Below are 20,645 nucleotides of genomic sequence, written 5' to 3'. Positions count from 1 at the left end.
ATATTTAGTAATTAAGTAAATTCAATTGCAAAATAACAAAAAGCATACTTACTGAAACATACAATTAGGCATTGAATAATTTAATAATTTTTATAATACGAGTTTTATTTCGTTAAAACACGTTGTTATAAAATTATTTAGCAACTTAGTATTAATTTAATAAGACTAGTATGTAGTTATCATTACTTTTACAAATGAATTGACTTTGGGTTTACTATGTGTATATATGTATGTTTATATACAAATATATTCATATATATTTGTACATAGGTATATAGAAGTTACATAGTAGCAAAAATGATGATAATCATGAATCTCGAAAGGTGCAACCATCTATGGTTTGGTGTCAACAACTCCAATGTAGGCCAACCCTCCAAGTATCATGTTAAGTACTCGACAATCCATCACATCGATACAGTAAAACCACACAATCTGTGTATGTTATGTATATATATATACAAACGTATGTAAATATATAATATATATATATACACATATATATAATAAATAATATATAAAAATAATTAATAAATTAAAACTGTATAATATACCATGTTGATTTAAGAAGGCAGGCAATGTCTTAACTTAGATAATCGATTCAGCATTTTTTTTATATATGTGTAAGATTTATTTGTATGAATTTTGTGATTGTGTTTATTATTATCTTCTCAATAAAAAATAATAAAAATAAAATGTGGTTACGTACTTGAGTCTTCGACGGTTGAGGTGACCAGCGATCTGAGTTACTAGGGACACTCCCGTTTCGCACTTCACAATATTCGTTACACTTTAAATAAACCCAAAAAATCACTACCTACAAATAAAAACGAAATTATATTTTTTTTAGTTCAAATAATATCACAATTTAAAATAAAACAATAGATTAATTTATATTATAAATAAAATGTGTATATAAAGTAAAGGTAAATTTATTATTTCTCAGCGCCTTATTTTGAAACTGTATTTTAATTTTAATTTATAACAGCGTCTTATTAATAAAAATATCATGCTACTTATTAAGTGATTTTTATTTGAGTCAAATACAGTTGACGGAATTACTCATTGAATCTATCTCTCTTTTTAAGTCACTTTTATTAATTAAATTATAAACACAGTATTGATTTTTGCTTAAGAGTCGCTTATTTGATAATACATCGAGTGAACGATATATTATATTTTTTAAGAATATTATTACTCATATCTATTTGAATTTGAGTAATTCCATTAACTGACAAAATAAATAAAAATACAAATAACATATTAGTACGCAACCACAAATCACAAAAGTAAAAAATAAAGTGTATGTACACGAAATATGTTCACGACAAAAATTTAAAACACTTTCAACAATATGAATTTAACACTTAATGGGATCGAATCTTTTTCTAAAAATGTATATAGGAATTTAGTAAATATTTAACATGCCATGCACGCAACTTTTAATATCAAAACGTTTGTTTTCACAAATATGTATATTAATAAAAAAGTTATTAAAATATTTTTGTACGTATAAAACGTGTGAGATAATTTAATTCATAAGCGTTGTTTTACTTCGTATTGTTGTCATTTGAATGTACTGGTTTATATGTACAACAAATCGAATAACCACAAATAACGATACTATGCATTTATAAATAAAAATATACTTTGATATTTAATAAAAAAATGTGCATTTAAATTGCATATATATATAAAAGGAGAACAATGAAACGAAACATGATAATCATAAAGCTTACACATACATCCATAAAATTGGCTATATATAAAATTGAAATGTTCATCAGACTACTTTAAGCCAAATCGATTTCCACGAAAGACAGTAAATAATTATTGAAAAATAAATAAATAAATATAAATGTATATATAAATAGTACTACGAAATAGGTGAGAACGTGTCGGGGCGGCTTTACCTCGTCATATGCGTCTCGCTCTCTCGCATCTCGCACTCATTCCCTCGCATTCGCGCGTCAATAAAATCGCCGTAGACAATTTTTCATCTCGGAGTGTTGCCAGCGCGAAAAATAAACAAAGATTTCGAGCGGAGCCAAACGGTCGACGACGTTTCAAAACAGTTCAATAAAACCAAGCACGCTTTGCGTTCAAACCACAGCACGCGGTACCCGTGTTGCCAGCGTTCAAGATGGAGGTAAAACAAAAATGACGAGCGACTGGCAATTAATTGCTGGTGAAACTCTTAAAATGAAGCTTGGTGTATGATATAGACGATGTAGCGCAATGTTAAAACATTATTTTATGCTACTTGATGATTTTGGAGCGTTTAAAATATTAACGGCGAACTCAACATATTTTTTTTAAATATTAGGAGTCTGTCTTTGTAAATGTTTAAGCGCATATGGTTGTACTCGGCCGAGTAGCAAACCATTTGACTCGGCCGAGCACTCAGCTGGGATAGATTAGGCATGAGCAAACCTAGTTCTCCTACATAACGAGAACTTTTATTATTGATATAAATAATATTAATATATTAATTTAAGGCTCGTTGTTAGGAACATTTATATTTAATGTATCTGTAAGTTAGATCTTTTAATATAATATTTAATAATATTATTCTCCGTTGTCTGAACAACGACAAGCGATGGTTTGTCGTTGAAACATTAGTGCAAAAACACAAGGAGTTTAACGATGTTATTTATTCCGTTCTAAGAACAGAAAGCATTATTTGTAATAACCTAAGTTGGGTTGTTTCAAAGGAAGCGATATAATTAAACAACAAAGCGCGGAACAAATTCTGATAGACTTGGATTCGAAAGTTTATATGTTAAAATTAGTTATAAGTTAGAATTGTGTTGATTTGGTTTCAATTGCTTGGTATGTGTAGATATTGATTAAATTCGGTTTTATTAATTCATTATCAAATTATAACTAATTTCACATCTACTTGAAAAGATTATTTTAATTATCACTATGTTCATATTTCAAATAATCAAGCCAAAGTTGAATCTCTATTATATACTTTATACAATTAAATTTGTATACAATTTAAGTAATTTGATGCAATTGAACGCACCTGTGTACGCTCCGCTATCTACTAAATATCACACATGAAAGCCTTTGTTAAATAGCTAAAAGTTTTTGAATGTCATTAAAATAGCTAAACATCAGATTTGATCAACAAAAGGAGCTATTAAAAATAATTTAGAAGAGTAATTTTTATAGATAGAATTAAATTTACGCTGCATCGTCTATAGTACGTGCTTAGTAGTACCATTATCATAACGTTTGATGTTTTGACTGCAGTTTAATAACCTTTGTCGCGCGGGACTTGATTAAGTTGATACGTGACTGAAAAAAGATACGCCAGCGCAGAATACAAAATTGCCAGTCGCAGCTACGGGTGTTTGTATGCAGAGACAATAGACAATGTACCATATCGAATGAAGAACAACGAAAAATAAAATATATAATATATAGTGACCGGACACACAACAGCGAATTAATCAATAATTATAACAATATAATAATACGAATGATAGCCGACGTGTGAATGTGTGGTTGGGGTGTACCTAACAAAGGGATAGCGTCTGACACCTGCGGCAGCGTCTCCGCCACCAGGTTCAGGAACACCGTGAGCGACAGAAGGATGGTCACCCCTGGAACAGACGCACCCATATTGGCATACGTTTTTTAAAAACAACTACAAAAAAAATCCTCTCGAGGTCAGTCAACGGCTGGAAGAAATGCATTGGTTAGTAATGTTATCTTGGGTTGCATCGTGGAAAATACTTTCGAGGTTGTGACGACTAAATGCAAGCACATCAATGCTACGTAAATGAAAAACAAATGTTAAGACTCATTTTTAACGTTCCTGGAAACTTTTAGAAATTCTATAATTTAAACTAAGATTCTCAACAGTTAGCATTAGTATCGCTATAATTCCATGATACACCCATTATAATATAACGTAAGAATAACACAGTAACACGTATGTGTTTTACAATATTTTTACATAATTAAGAATATGTTATATTTATACGCGTATTGGATTATATAAAATCTGAAATTTAATCTAAAATCATGACATTTGACAAAACAATTTCCGTTTTAACGAATAACTTTCATTCGGATTATATAATATAGGCAAAATAAGTTGTCTGAATACATTGCCACATCAGGTATTCCTCAAGGTTTTAATCTCGGCCATTTTTTGTGTGTTTTATTAATAATGATATTTACAAGGTTATTCATTGTTTTTTTTTTTACTTTTAGCCGATGATCTTAAAGTATTTCTCGAAATAGATCCAATTAAAGAATGTAAAACACTTTTTTTTCTAGTTGAATACATACAAGATATATTCTTATAAGCTAAAAAAGCATATTAATAAATAATTTCGTTACCTTATAGTGTATGTACGATCTATCTCGAATTTTATAAATCATTACGATATCCATCCGTCCAATTAAAAAAAACTAGATAAACCTAATCCGTGCTGAAAAATAGGAATTATAATGATTCAGAAGTGTCCATAGGTTTTTGCACTTTTTAAATCGCTTCTAAACGAAAACCGTGCGAAGGAAACGAGCTAGAGTTTGATCCTTGGAAATTTAGTAGCAATGGATCACTTTGCGGGGGAACAATGCTTTGAAACAGTTTTACAAAAACAACGATTATGTGATTATTCTGCGCTTGTTTTGCGCTCAATACTGAACTAATGTCCGAGTGTTAATTTAATTAAATCAAAGAGACTGGTTCAACGCTAAATAAAAAGGAAACCAATCGGTTGCGGAACGGGAGAAGCGAAAAGAATGTCCCGTAAATGAACAAATCTGTATGAGAAGATCCGACCTTGTTGACTCGCAAGCGTTCTGCTGCTATAGCGATACCAAGAGCAACTTTGCGTCGGATAGTATTAATTTGTTCTTATCCAGGTACTCACAGTCAATATTGTACATAAATTTACGTAATTCTTTTTTATGTCAATTGCATAAAGCTGTTATTTCTTACACATGTATTTTAATAAATCAATAAATATAAATATTTTTGTTTGCGTGTTTTTTCAGTTAGGCTTTAATCACATTTTGATTATGACTCGCCTGAGTGAATATCTACGATGCATATACATCAATGTGGAGCAATGAGCTGTATTTTTGTGTAAAATAAGACGTAAAAGAAATGATATTGTTAAAGACGATGTGCCAGGTAACATGATAATAACGCTTCGCTTTGAATGTCTACATTAGTATCATTATATAACAATGAATATAATTTTAATATTTTCTACATACCTGAGAGAGATCTGTCATAGTAAAGAATAAAAAAATATTCTTACCTCGAAAGAGTTGCAAAAATATAAAATAGAAATCATGCATAGACACAGAGATTGCACAATAGCCACGAACCTTCAAAATATGTAATAGCCACCTTTTATCACCGTTATAAAAAACGACTTCTTTTTTAAGAAAACACGCGGAAGAGACAATATGGTCAACCCTGCGGCAATTTCCATTGTTCTTTGGACCTTTTGATTAAACGCCAAATGCCATCTGGATTGCATATTCTATAAAGAAATGTTTTTAAAGACTACGTGATTGGTTTTTAATAATCCTAGTCAGCGATTGTATTTTTTAACGTAATATTCTAAGAGCACCACTTATCATCACGAGATCACGATTTATTTACACAGCATGATATATTTTTATATTTTGCCTCTACATCTACATAGCTGTAAAATCACTCTACTTCGGCCTTAACACCCGAAACACATATTTGCATCAATGGTTATCACTAACTATGAAAAACTGATTTAGTACAATGTTAGTGTAAAAAGATCATGATCATGGTCATAAAGACTGAATTTCACACAAAGATGAAATTGAAATGTTAATACGTATTAACAAACTATTTATTTAACCAAGTGCTGCTCATATTTGATCAAACTAAAAAAATCAGTCGACAGAATGGACATTGTGCTTCACCATGACAATGTCAGAATACTTGTCGCTATGTAAGCTGAGAAACAACTTGTTAGAATGTTTTAGTGCACCTTTAAGCTATCCTAATAAAGCAAATATAGCATAGCAAAATTCTTGTTAAAAGTATTTGAAACAAGTTCAGATATTACTTTAAAATATGAATCCTTTAACTGCCAGAATGTTATCGATCAAAATTTAAAAAAATGCTTATACAAAATCTTAGACACTTGTTCTTAAAAATTATTAGAAATATATTTATACATCACAGTCTGAGTGACAAATTTTCCGATTCGGTTGAAATTAATACAGGTTTGCGAAAGTTTTAAAGCTGAAAAATCACCGCTACCGAACTATACCCCCTATCGACCTGCCAGGATGTCTTTATTTCAATTACTGCGGCGTTGGCCGTAATCCTCCTGCCCGGGACCTATCGGTGGCTTTGTTCGACCGGCAAAAGTGAGATAAGTGACCGAGACTAGAAGGAAAAATCTCAGGCTGGCGAAAATCCCGATAGGGAGGGATTTCGGTATTTTCGTCACGTATCGAAAGGCGCCCGGGCGATAATATCCATTCGCGGAGTAAAGTTTAACGACGGCCGCTCGGCCATTATCCACTTTGAATATTATGGCGGCAATATCTGTTGAATGCCTCCGAGTTATGTCTTTTCGGTCGTAATTGCCGCTAGGGGGCAATTCCAGCCCCCAGTGACAGGAATCTGACGCTGACCAGTATTGATCCTGATTTAATTGCTGCGAATAGGATTCAAATAAGCGCTAGGTAGATATATTTCATAATGGCACCTGAAAAGATTAACCTTTTTGGCTTATTCACTAAATCGTATTTAGTATATGACAGTAAAGAAAAACTCTCGGTGGTTATTGTTGGAAAAAGATAACAATAATTGTATAAAAAAATATATAATGACTAATTAATGATGTTAAAAACTAAGCAGCTTTCACCAAAGTTCTTGTTGGAGTATTTGTTTTAGAATAAAATTTAATTTCAATTTGGATTTATTCAGTTTTAATAGGCAGATCAAATTTTTTTCAAATCTAACCAATTAGCGACTTTTTCATTCTTATCGGGTATATAACCAAAGTTACAGTTCTACTCTAATTGAAATATTATATAATAACGCAGAACGTGAGTAATCCATATGAATAATATATCACGTTCTGCATAATACGTGTCTCAAACAAAACATTTCTATTTACTTGTATTCTATGTGTATTAGTGTCCCTTGCTTCATAGAGGAAATTGGAAGACATCTCATTGCCATATTATAAGTAGCAATATTCCGTTGTATGACTATAGATTTTAATTAATAATTCAGAGACAATTATTCTTTTATAATACTATATGATAGAATCTTGCTTTAATAAATAAAAAGATCTGAAGCATTCTCGATTATGTTGAATTGTTGAGAGAAAATTCAATTGTGATTCGTTATTCCGAAATCTCTCATAAAATCTCAAGCTATCTTGACGACATGATATATAGTGATAATACGTCTCTAAATGTATTGAGCAAACGATTTATAAGTCAGTTTAGGTTTTACGATATTCGAGAAAAAAATATCAGACTCGTCGCAAAAAAAAGGCAACAAGTGTTAAGCAGAGAGCAAATTCAATCTACGCATTTGTGACGCTTGGGAAATTCATCCTAGCAAGCAGAGCACCTCCCACGATGGCAGTTATTTTAAATAGAGAAATACTTTTTCGAAACGCCTTTGTATTCTATATAACGTAAAGATTTATTGCTTTTTAATCCATACTTCTTCCTCCATAGATTATACAGTCGCCAGCGTACTGCCGTTAAAGCTAGATTTAATATCACACGAGGATAAGCTTTGTGCTGCAGTTCTGGTCTTTTTTCGAAAATTTATGCCCATAATGCAACCGATGGCACCGCTGGGATTTATAAGTTTTTTTGTATTTAAGTAACTTCAATGGGAAAGAACGCAGATATATTGGAAAATAAATTCAGTCCGGCTTAAAATAATACGATCATTATTAAAATAAATATTTTAAGGTCGATCAATAAACCGTGATTATGGCAGTACTATATTAGACGAAACATAGACCTTTTGTTTATTTTTAGAATATTTTTACATTTAATGGCAAATTAATGCATAGTGATTTAAAATAAGTATTATCAACGGAATTTTGCTTCGTGGAAATGTCATGTCAATCTTCAGAATAATCATGGCAGAAATTTATAAAATCCAACTTCGCAAACCAAAGCAGCAAAAAATATGCTGATACCCCTCACGAACGTCGCCACATTTTCCATTTTCCGACCTCCTGCAATAAAACGTTTTAGTATCACTATTCTAGCGCGGCGCATACTTACGTCGAGACATGAAATGTGCAATATGTAAATGTGAGTAAATTTTTTTTTGTGATTCTCCTCCTTGCTCTCTGTGTATTTTATGTGTCCGAATGCCTGGTGGTGATGGCGTCACGTCTTTTTCGACTCTATAATAAAGTGTTCCTCCAAGTATCAAAGGGTACCCCTTCCGGCAGCTCTTCGACGCTTTCCGACATCTAGTGGCTCAATAATACGACACACTGACTATATATATATAGATATGTATAGAGCGAACACCGTCTTACTATACAAAAAGGAAACACTGTACGAACAAAACCTTAACATATTCACAATAACGTTTAAACAAACACAGATACGCCCCAATCAATCGGGTATTGGGAGAGGGTATTATTATGCGAATTCGTTCCATATTTTCAAATACAACAATGCTTTACTTATATTAACATAAACCATGTATTGATTAAAATACGTCTTTGAATAGTTTAGTATAGAATCATAACTATTACATTTACAAAGAATATTCTAATGTTTTCACCCTTTGTTCCTAAACTCTGTACTAGACCAATGCATTTAATTTTTCTTTATTATCAAACATTAAACGATTATCTGAAAGCATGCATTTATATCGACTTTATTTATATGATTTATATGTCTATCAACATATTTTAAATTTTTATAACTATAACTCAGATACTTATTAAAAACACATTTTTAGTAGTGTTACTAAAAAGTTCAAGATGTCGTTTAATGTGGGAAAAAAATATTGCACAATTTCCTTTTTACGTTATTTTTATACACTGTATAAAAATGAGCACATTATGGTGCGAAAGATTTTCTTTATTGAGCTTTCTATTTTTTTGTAAACAAAAAAACTACCACCATATAGGTCGCCTATTGTATACAAACACACAATTGAAACGCGTATTTTGTTTAGCTATTTATTTCCCTTTCGTCAGCTCCATTGATGAAATAAAACTTTCGCTGAATCGATGGTTAGATGGATGGAATGAAAAAGTTGTCGTAGAAAATAGGTCGCGGTCTTGTCACAAGATTTATGGATGTTGATGAATAGGAGGCTTCGAGACGAGCGGGGGGCGTGTCCCCTAATAATATCTGGTAGAGACCCTCCGAGAAATGTACGACTGCTACTTGATATTCATTTATGCAGAGTTGCCTCAGTGTAACCAGTAAAACCAAAAACAACGAGCGATTTGCCTCCGAGGACGTGCCTCTTTACCTAACGTTTTGAAAATTTATAATATACACATATAGATATATGTATTTAAATATAATATATTTAAATTATATACTACAATTTGTATTGAAAAACATATAAAATTAGATTATAAAGAATTTTCAATACCTATTATTAAAAAGTTATTACAGTTAATTTTTTAACTTTTAATAATTTACTATTACTATTTTTAAATGCTTCACAACCACTGCTTTTTTTTACCGCTGCATAAAAAAATGTGGGCGTATGCCAGATGTTCATAAATATTAATATTTTCTTGGAAGCTTTTATTAAAGATCGGAAGTATTTTAATGGCAAAATATTGCTTATTATTTACTCATTTACTATAATCAGCCTTTATCGTAGCTTTAGTGATTTAAAAACTATTATATTAATCAGATAAATAAAAAACCGGCTCACGCGAAAATCAGCAGATTTAAAAATTCAATGGAAACTTTCCATAGAGTTACGCCATAAAATGTATATATCGGCGAACTTAATTTTTTTAAATATTCCAAAGAAAATTTTATTTTTATGTTGTTCGATTTGCCAACAATTTTTCCTACGATTTCAGAATAAATATAAAAGCCCAATATTTCTTCGTAGCTCAAAGCTCTAATCAATCGAAGGAGATTGATCCACTCTGATCCTTAGATTATTTGCGTCCAATATAATAAATCATCATCTTTTTAAAATTTGCTCTCTTCAAATATTATTTAGTTCTCGTTTAATCATGAATTTATGATAAAATATAATATTTTGTTTATCAAAACTTCTCGAAAATTCTCGAGAAAATCAAAAATCAAAAATGAGAACTCTTATTTCTATAGAAATGAAAAACATTGAGAATGTGTAGTTCAAAATACGTTGGAAATAACACTAATAGACAACTAGAAAAACACTTATTGTGACATGCACACCTGTTGAGGTGATTTGTGTCTGTCCTTTTAGTATGTTTTTATGTTTTAAGTTATATGTGTATTGTATGTATTTGTATTTTTGTAAACGTATATAATATATATGTATATAAATATATGTAGATATTTGTATATATTTTTAAAAATATTTATGCTTTTGGCCATCATGACGCATTGGGCTAACCTGTCAGATCACGATGGTCTTAATTTTAATAAATAAATAAAATAAATAAATTTACAACGAATATTTAAAAACTATAGATTCAAGGTTTGCTTTAAAGAAATAAATAACTTGATTGTCAACAATGTCATTTCCGTTAGGTTCTGCGTTACGTGGCAATATACAATATACCATTACTTATTATGGACAATATGTGTTCCCAATATATTAAGCTTTTAATCTTTAAATCAGATGTAAAAAAGTAGTTATCAATAAACTTGTACTGTTAATAAAGGGGTGCCATAACGAGAATGCTATCAAAATACTTAAAGATTATCAAGTAGCTGATAAATTGTTATAATTCATGCTACAGAATATATATATATATATATATAATATACAGGGTTACCATTTTAATAAAATTCAAAAACTTTATTTTTATTTTAAATGTCAAATTCTAGAGTTAGAATCTGTTTCGAAATGGCTTTCCTTTTTCTTTAGCAACAACGATTTGGAAAATCTTACATTTTCAATCCAACTTTCAAACGCCTGCTGTGTTAATATATTTCGTTAGTGTGTCAATACATTTGCTTAAAATTGAAACACTAAAAAAATTTATGTTCCTTTTCAAGGTTCATAATAAAATTAAAAAATAAACTAATTAAATATGGTAATATTAAAAAAATAATATTGATTGCAACAAATGATATTAAGCTTGTCTCTCATATTGTTCAATTACGGAAACGACGAATGGTGTACAATCGAGCGAAATGTTGGACCATATCGCTTGACTATGTGCATCTAATGATTCTAATGGCTACGAATATGTCCACCCCAATGAGTACAAAAAAAAATCTGAATCGAATAGCCCACCTCGCTTCTAATAAATCGCTTTCAAGTAGTAGATACACCTTTTTTTTCAACGTTTGCGTATTCGACAAGCCTTATTAAAATACACAAAGACTTTAATCAAGTATTAGAAGAATATGTATATGTATATAAATATTTTTTTATAATTAGTCGTGAACACGAATTCGCATTAAAAGACCGTCTCCCTTTTCCCACATTGGGGCGAGCGTCCTCTAGGGTTGGGTACCTATGAGGGGCACAGCGTCCGACGTCGTCGGCATCTTTTCGGCGACAAGATTGAGAAATACTGTGAGCGACAGCAGAATGGTGACACCTGTAAAAAAATCTGTGAAACATCTGACAACAAAGAGCGACACTTTTTTACACGCATACATATGTACATATAGAGCATGTACATACATATGTTTATATGCCGAACGAGCACCCAACTACTGATTCAATTTCCTAGCGCGCAGCATCCATCCGCCCACGTCTCTTCTCAAGGAAGAACGTCACGTGCGAATCATTCTTTGCGTGATAAAAAAGTACATATCTCTATTACTATTATTATTTCGAAGGAAATGCGGCAAAAGGAACGGCAGGATTCGTTTTCAACGTTTGAAAATGTGATTTATTAAAATCGCATAACAACAAATTATATTAGTATAAAACAGACACATATTTATATATCAATTGACAGAAATGCATATACATGATAACGCTATTTAATATATATTATTAAAGATTTATATATTATTAAAAATAAGTTTTGATTCGATTCTCTAACAATCAAATCAACATAATGTAACTATAAATTGAGCAAAGAAGATCGATAATAAAATACGACTCAGCATTTCTTAGAAGGAATAGGATAAGTTGAAAAAGTTTCACTTCCGCCCAAGACAAATACGAATTTAAAATACGGGTCCCCTTGTCGGCGATTATTTAGCATGGCCCTGACCCTCGTTTGCGAAATGGGTCCAGATTAACCATAATGAGGCGATCATTATAATGTGCAAACAATTTAAACTAGAACACACTATGTAAATCACGTTAATGTGCGTAATTATACAAACTACGGGTGAACGGGGTTGAAATTGCCCTTTATGTTTTTACCTGTAAGGGGAGCTTTTTTCAATAAAGGGTGAAAATGTATCTGTTTGCTAAACGATTACGCGATACAGTTCCTTGATAAAACATTTTAATATCATATTTAGTATATATCGCTAAATTAAATTTATTTTTGTAATTTTCATTATTGCGAATATTAATATATCATATATATTCTAAATAGTATTAAAAACACATGTAATTTTTTATTATGAATCAAATATTTCGCGATTAGGTATTTCGATAAATAATGTGATTTTAGAAAGGTGCAAATAAAAATGAAACTTCTGATTATAAAATACGAGTATGTTACAGTCGTTTCTCCATACGTTATATCAAATATGGATACAAGACTTTAACTGTACTCGTGAAAAGCATGAATAAGCTAGAAGTCTTTGAAACGTGGTGTTATAAGCAGAAGCTAAGCCTTTCGTGGAATAAGCGTGCAAGAAACGACTCTGTACTCACTCAGAAAATATTATAAAACAAACTAACACGCCGGAAAATGAAGTAATTTGGAACATAATCCGCGGACTTTTATGCTATATCTTTTAGTTGCTAATGGAAAACATAGAAAGCAGCTATGGGTATAAAGAAAAAAAATGTACTAGTTTAGGAACATCTGTGAAAGACCGATCAAAGCGCAGGATATATAAATAAAAGAGTCGTTTGCTTTAATCACATTAAATATTCTGTCTGAGAATTTTTAAATTGGTTCTATTTTTTTGTAATATGTTAATTATTAGGGTGGTAAATTTAACTAGCTGCTTTAAAATTTTGGGAAAATATTATGCTTCCGAAATTTAAAAAAAAATATATACTCTTTTTTAATGAATTTTGTTGAGTAAAACATACATTTTAACTACGATCACAGATTGAGTATTACATAATGAAGCGCAAAGGTACAATTTACAATAATAAGTACGCTTGAATTGTAGAATTAATTTGAGCCAAATTAATTTTAATGATAATAATAATGACGACAAAGAATCTATGGTAAAATTTTACATTGAAAAATCTGATTATGTATAGCCTGATATTAAAATTTTCTGTTGTACAAGCAGAACCTCAGTGACTAATTATGATGTTTAATAAGTGAGAAATAATCAATTTTAAATTTATAAATTGGTTTAAAAAAAATGACTTTTAGTTAAAAATGGCTATTGATATGAATCTCTAATTAAGGGGTGTCCACTCACTTCTATTGTTAAAAATTTTTTTTTTAAATTAATTTCTAGCGTAATATTTTTTACATTGCCTCTTAATAAAACTGGTAAAATTGAGAGACAAAATACATGAAATAAGATTTTTTTTTAAAAAGACGGCCATAGAAAATAACTCATTTTTTTGTAATAAAATATAACTTTTAATGACATTTATAATTTACTAAAAATTTTGATAAACTGCAAAAACTGTGTCAACAAAAATTTTGAAAAATTACTTTCGTCACTATTTGTGAAGGCAATTTATGTGCTAGTAAATTGAATTTCGATGAATTTATTAAAGTATATTTTGAAAAGCGTATCGGAAATAAACGTTCCTAAGAACGTACATATACTTTAAAATCTTATTTCATAGCTTTGTACGAAAACACTGATTTTACAGATATGCTTCAACTTCATTCGTGGAATTGACAACTAATTTAGTATTACCGAATTACTGACTTCATTAGTTTACCTAAAGGGTAAGATTTTTTACAGATTTGTATGAAGCAGAAAAAGAAACATTATCAAGATTTAAATCAACCATCACATTTTGATATAGTCTCTGATGAAAAATAAACGATAGAAAGATTAGTGATATCTATAGATATTAACAAAGCGACGTTAAAAATGGACGGTATTAAATACATCGATATTAATAAAATAAATGAAATAAAAATCTGTATTATTCTGTATTATCTGAAAACCAACTACAAAAACATTGTGTACTTCATTGTATTTAAGTGATTAAGTCATTCACTCTAAAGGAAAACTTAAACTTAAATTTAAAAATGGCTGTTTTTGCATACCTAGTGGATATTAGTGCTTATTTAAACTAACTGAACATATATCTTCAATATGAAAATCGTTAAATGAATTAAATGTTACAAACAGCGACAGATTTAGAGCGATTAAAAACAGAAGCTTAATTCGCTTTGAAACATTGTCTGAATAAGGCTCGTAAACAGCAATAAATATGCGGTTTTAATTAAAACTGTATTTAAAAATATTTGCTACTCTATTCTTAGTTGACATCGACATTAAAATTAGGTAAGTTATATCAAGAATTATTTTGTGAAGTATTTTTACTGGACTTCAAAAAATTTAAACTGCGTAATGTATAATACTCTGCGCTTTAAGAATATGTCTTATGATAAAAAAAACGCATGATGCGCAAAAAATAATAACTACATTAAAAGAAAAACTGATGTTTCTTTTAATAAATATTAAACAATTTTATGTGTGCTTTTTCATTACTAATAAAAATTCTAATGAAAAAGATAACTGCGTTATATTAACGTCAAAAATATTTACAAAAAGACGCAATAATAAAAAAGAACACTATAAATCAATATTGCATTGAAATTTCATAAAATATTTTTTTAATCCAGAACTTTAATTAATACATACAAAATTTCGGGAGCTCGAAGGATTAAATAAAATAAAAATCTTGATTTCTGGAATTAAAAAAAAATGTGCCCAAAATCATTAATCCTTGTATACATTACAAAGACGATTTTTTTAATTTTTTTCATTAATAATAAAACGTCTGCAAAAAATCGACCGTATTTTTAGGCCGCGAAATTTAAGCCTTAATATTGTTGTTATGCGATTTCGCTTTCAATTTTAATTTATTTTTTAATTCGCAGCAAACGCTGCCAGCGTCAAAATTCGTTTTACGAACGTAATTAAACAAACAACGCCTTTATAGAAAACAATTTGAAACGCGTTAATTAACGCGATTGCTTCGCTGCAAATTGTTTGCAATTTTTTCAAATGCGGTGACGAAACCGACCGACCGTTAAACCGAATTTCGCGATTATCGACGCTCTGGCAAACTTTGGGTATTTGCGCTCGTTCGGCACGGACCTGATTTAAAAACTCGATAGGAAAAAATATGGTAATAATCCGGCGGTAAAAACCGCAGTTTCCCAAAACTCACCGAGAGTCAATTTTTCACCAGAATCCGGCGGCAGCGTGAAACCAAGGAGGGCCATCGAAGATATCAGAACACACGGGACGATTAGGTTGAAGAAGTAGTATAGAGTTCTTCTTCTAATTTGGATGGTGAATGTTACATCTACGTAAGGCTCCGGACAGCAAGCGTACGTTATCGTATTCTTCTTGCCTGGCATACCTGCAACGTGAAAAATAATTATAATAAACATATAAAAGACACATAACAAAAAATATGTAGCAAAGCTATCATTTTTATTGGCTATCTAAACTTTTTTCTTAGAACTTAAACAATTATGTTATAATTTAAATAATATATAAGAGTACACTAAAATTTAACCTTTTGAGATCAATAATAATACTGCAATATCTCAAATTAACAATTATCCTATTATTAACATACATACCTTAACATCTAAAATCAATAAATGCGTAGGTATTTTACTTGAATACTGTTACTCATACTCCTACTCTAATAATTGAAAGAAGATTGTTTATTTCACGTCAAGCTTTTCTAATGACCATAAACAAATTACTGAGACAGGCCTTAGAAAGAAATGCCTTAATATAAATTTCTCTCTTAAGATTTAGATTGATTAACTCATTAAATGTTGTATACTATTTAATTTAAATTTTGCATCACAATAATTTAACATGGAAAAATGCTTTACGTTTCCGCGTCGTGTATTATTATCGCGTTGCGGATAACACAAGATTGAATATTATTTATTCAGCGCGATGCTGCGATAGTAATCTCGACGATTTTCCCTCTTTTTCGGAGGTTTACCATAAAATTGACAGTGTTCTGGCGTGTGAGTGAAATTGCCCAGAGTTACAGGGCAACCATATTGAATTTCAACGTTTCAACATTAGACTAGAGATTTTATCATATTATCGAATATCATAAAAATCGTTTTTCATAAAAATGGATTTACGGGTTTTATTTCTTTTAAGTTCCGTTCAAATATTCATGGTACAGACAGTTGATGCTTATATAAGGATGCTGGATAAGTTTAATTTGTATTTATTAAGTTGGCGAAGGCCTTAATTAAAAGTTGTCTAGCTCAATTATTGTCAATTTTAAAGGAAAAACGATAAACTGTGAAGTTTACATCATTAAAATAACGTAAAAGTAAAATCTTCGTATAATTAAGGTTACGTCTTTAATTAAATCGCTTCCATAGAATTAATTGCAAATCAAAATAAATCCATTATCCATTTTCGAATCTTTCATAAAAAAATATATTGTGAATGTATTGCAACTTCAGATATAATCTTATTTACCAATTTTTCAGAACGGTTGAATCAAGCAACGAAAAGTGTTTTGATTATTTTGCTTGGAACACAGATATCTCACTTAATAAGAAGCTTCTAAGAATGGCTTTTCAACTACTGCAATGTGTAATTATGTAATAGTACTAGATAGAGTCGAATCTTTTCTTAGAGTTAGGACTATGTCCTGCAGCTTCACTATCATACAGACTTAAGGTTCATGATTAAAAATATCTTGCAACAATGTGACCGTTGTATGTCATCTTTAATGTTCCAGAAATGAGTCCCAGGGCAGAATAATCGTCTTTCCATTAGCGTTTTTTGACATAGCGAAAAATACTACAATCAATAAAATAATAATTGGAACTCCCTCTTGTAGAGATATCTGAGATTTTTTTTTCAACTCCCTTTAACAACAAGTAGAGATTCCAGGCAATGAAGTCATATTCGAGAACGCTACAAACTAGCGTATCGTACAGAACGCGAATCGCAAATAAATTGTTAATGTGACAATTGGGCTAACGTCTATCATCCTACATGTGTTATTTCATAAAACAAATTAAATTTAGTTGTGCACATTTACGATGACTCAACGAATTTAATATGCGTGTTTGCAATTTCTAGATAATATACTACATTTAGTAAATTTACTATGAAGTTCAACCCTCAAGCTAATTACCTTTTTAAGTTTGCTATAATTAATTAATGGTGTTAAACTGGTTTGGGCATCTCAAATAACTTAAGCGCTAATTAGTTTTTATAGTTCGATAGTTAAACTAGTGGAACATGTACAATATAATCCTTGTAAATTACAATTTAAAATAATTTATACATATTGATATAACTAATATCTATATACTACATGTTCGATATTAAAACTTACTATAATCGGATACATCTTTTTAAGCAAATATGGCAAAATAGTGTACTGCAGTAAAATTTACGGCAGCGAAGATGAGTTTCAAAGTTAGAGATCATTGTTAATTTGCGATTTAAGACAAAATTCAAACCATTATTTTTTATATAAATATCTAAGGTAATACTCTCTCGTATTCTATAATAAAGTATCTCACTCAATTCGACTGAAAAGTTTTTTTTAGATAACTGAAATGCTTAATCACTGAAGAAAAATATTGATAAAACGCAAACGTGTGGGAGAGCTTCGAGAATATTTTGCCGCTAGCGATTTTCCTCTGCCTGGGAAATTCTCCCAACCCTCATATGGGGTACGGAGAACGCCCATAGCTAGTAATCTGCTTCACTCGTATGTCTTTAATTACGTGCAAAGCTCAATTCAGCCGCCGCAAGACGCTGCTCCGTGAACTTTGACATACAAAATGGATTAGGGATCGTCAACTGCATTATCCATCACGAATATATGGCATACGCCAAATTTTCACACCGGGGAATAAACGCGATGTTTGAAATATCACAGGCGAAACTTTGAACCGCCGCTAAATTAATCGTCGAGATTAAACGTGTCCCCCTCGCGATATAAATATACTTCTCGAGAGGGCTTCCGTTAACCTTATCACTCTAATTTCTGACTCTAATTTATGTTTTTGGGTCTGGAAAACATTCGTTTACCGGCATACGCGCGTACAGACGCATTTAATCCAAGGGTGGTGTTATAGCCTCATAGCCAGCTAAAATTAGACAATAAATTAAGGTACTTACATTATCTTGTATGTCAGTGTGACTCAAAATAATCTCACTGTAGTTAATGCAATGTTAGGCCCATTACATGAATTGCAATTTATATTTAATTGAATGAACGCTTTTTAATATACAATATTATATTGTAAGCTGCTTACGTTAAAATATTTATGCATAAGCTTTATGCAGCCATATTTCACAATAATATTTTAAAATTAATTAGTTTACATAAATAGATTTAAACTACTTTGAGCCATTGAAATTTTGAAACAGGGAATTGCTCTTTAAAATCGCATTAGAGAATAAAATCAAAATAAAATACAGCAATGTCTATATTTAGGTGTATATATATAATATAGTATTTATTTTTCACTAGAATAAATCATTATGGAAAATAGTGATTACCCAAAGATCAACTTGCAAAATCTACTTCGAAGCCCAAGCTCACTGTAAAAAAATGTTTTGTGTGTATGGTGGAATTTTATAAGGATAGCGCATTACAAAACTCTTAAACCTGGCCAAAATATAACAGCAATGTATTGTGATTATTGAGATTAATTTTATCGTTTGCACAAATAAGATAAAATAAAAAAGCTTGCATTTGCCCATCATCATGTAACGAAATTGACTCTTGATAAAAATCAAGAAACATTGCTGGAAGATTTTATCCCATCCACCTTACTCTACCATTTATTTCAATCGATACAGCAGAAAATCAAAATAAAGACGATGTTAAAAGGATTGGATTATTTTGATTCAAAGCCTTTAACATTTTTTGCTAATGGAATTAAAAATTGACGGAGACGTGAAAAAAAGTAAAAACTTAATTATATTTTAGAGACGTGGAAAAAGGTTAAAATAAAAATATATTTGAAATCATTAAGAGTTATTTTTATTTTATTAAAAAAAACGACACTCGTTTCGAAATTACCTAATGTATTTCTACTAACGAAAATAAAATAATTTGACAGTTGCAAAACGTCTATTTGGTGTTCAAACCCAAACTTAACCTTAACGAATTATCCTCTTGAAAGTACAAAAAATATAGTAAATTGTAGCTTAACTTTCATTAAGACGTGTTGGATTTTCTGAATTCGTTTCATTCAGAATATAAAATGGACGATTCGCAATTGTTACACTAAATGTGAATTTTTCAGTGAAGTTGAATTTTCACTAGTACAAATATAATTTTAAAAATTAGACAGTTATAATGTGCAAAACAAATGACTTATAATTTCACCGATCAAACGGACATTTTGAAAACAAAACGATGTTCATAACTCTCACTTGAAGACCACCACTTGCATCGCTTTTATTACTCGTTTCGAGAAGCATATGATTAACTTAATTTTGAGAACCTGTCAAATTAATTGTATTTTCACAATTAGAAATACATACTATATCGATACTGATAAAAATGTATTTTGATATGCTTTCACTAAAACGCCACGCCAGTGAAAATATAATTTTACTAGCAAGACACATTGACTATAACATATATAATAAATTTTATTATTTTATTGCAATTTTACTTTTAACGAGTACCAAACGACACATTACTCATATGGTTTAAGGAAAGGTATTGTTTTTAAAGAAAGTTATTTCATTGTAATAGAACACAAATTAAAAAAAATGTAATTGGTTAAAATAAGATAATTTAAAATATTCATACACTATTTTTGAATAATTTTATCTGTTTTCACAAGAAAAATCTCTAACTAAATAATAATGTGGAAATTGGTTATGTTTAATTAAAAAATCAAATACATATTAATAATTTTAATTACAAAAACGTTATGAAAGCTGCTGATTTGTAACATAATATAATAATGAAAAATTATAGATATGAACATAATTTCGCTTTAAAATGAATAAAAGCAATAAAAATGAATAAAGGCAATTTAAAGCAATTAGAACAATTATATATAAGATGTATTTATTAATTATATATAAAAAACTCTAAGCATTTTATTTTTTAAACAAATAATTAATATAAAATATATCACCGTTCATTGATATATTATGTT

The 20,645-nt window shown here is 30.1% G+C and overlaps 1 protein-coding gene across 5 annotated transcripts in view; it reads right to left on the bottom strand.

Moving 5' to 3' along the window:
• Positions 1-20,645, bottom strand: part of nAChRalpha6 (nicotinic acetylcholine receptor alpha6) — a 277,603-nt gene that overhangs the window by 43,025 nt on the left and 213,933 nt on the right. For 4 of the 5 annotated variants that reach the window (XM_088203413.1, XM_088203415.1, XM_088203416.1 and 1 more), the window contains exons 7-8: positions 15,677-15,871; positions 3,525-3,611 (exon numbers count right to left, since the gene is read on the bottom strand). In XM_088203413.1, coding sequence (XP_088059539.1) covers positions 3,525-3,611; positions 15,677-15,871 — 282 coding nt within the window. Of the gene's footprint in view, positions 1-3,524; positions 3,612-11,669; positions 11,757-15,676; positions 15,872-20,645 lie in introns of all 5 variants that reach the window. The other variant, XM_088203417.1, reaches the window with a different exon arrangement.

This window comes from Plectrocnemia conspersa, unplaced genomic scaffold, assembly GCF_051122295.1.
Source record: "Plectrocnemia conspersa isolate PC_06_02 unplaced genomic scaffold, ASM5112229v1 ptg000014l, whole genome shotgun sequence".
In the NCBI taxonomy this organism is placed as follows: domain Eukaryota; kingdom Metazoa; phylum Arthropoda; class Insecta; order Trichoptera; family Polycentropodidae; genus Plectrocnemia; species Plectrocnemia conspersa.
This window is presented reverse-complemented; position numbering and strand designations above follow the sequence as displayed.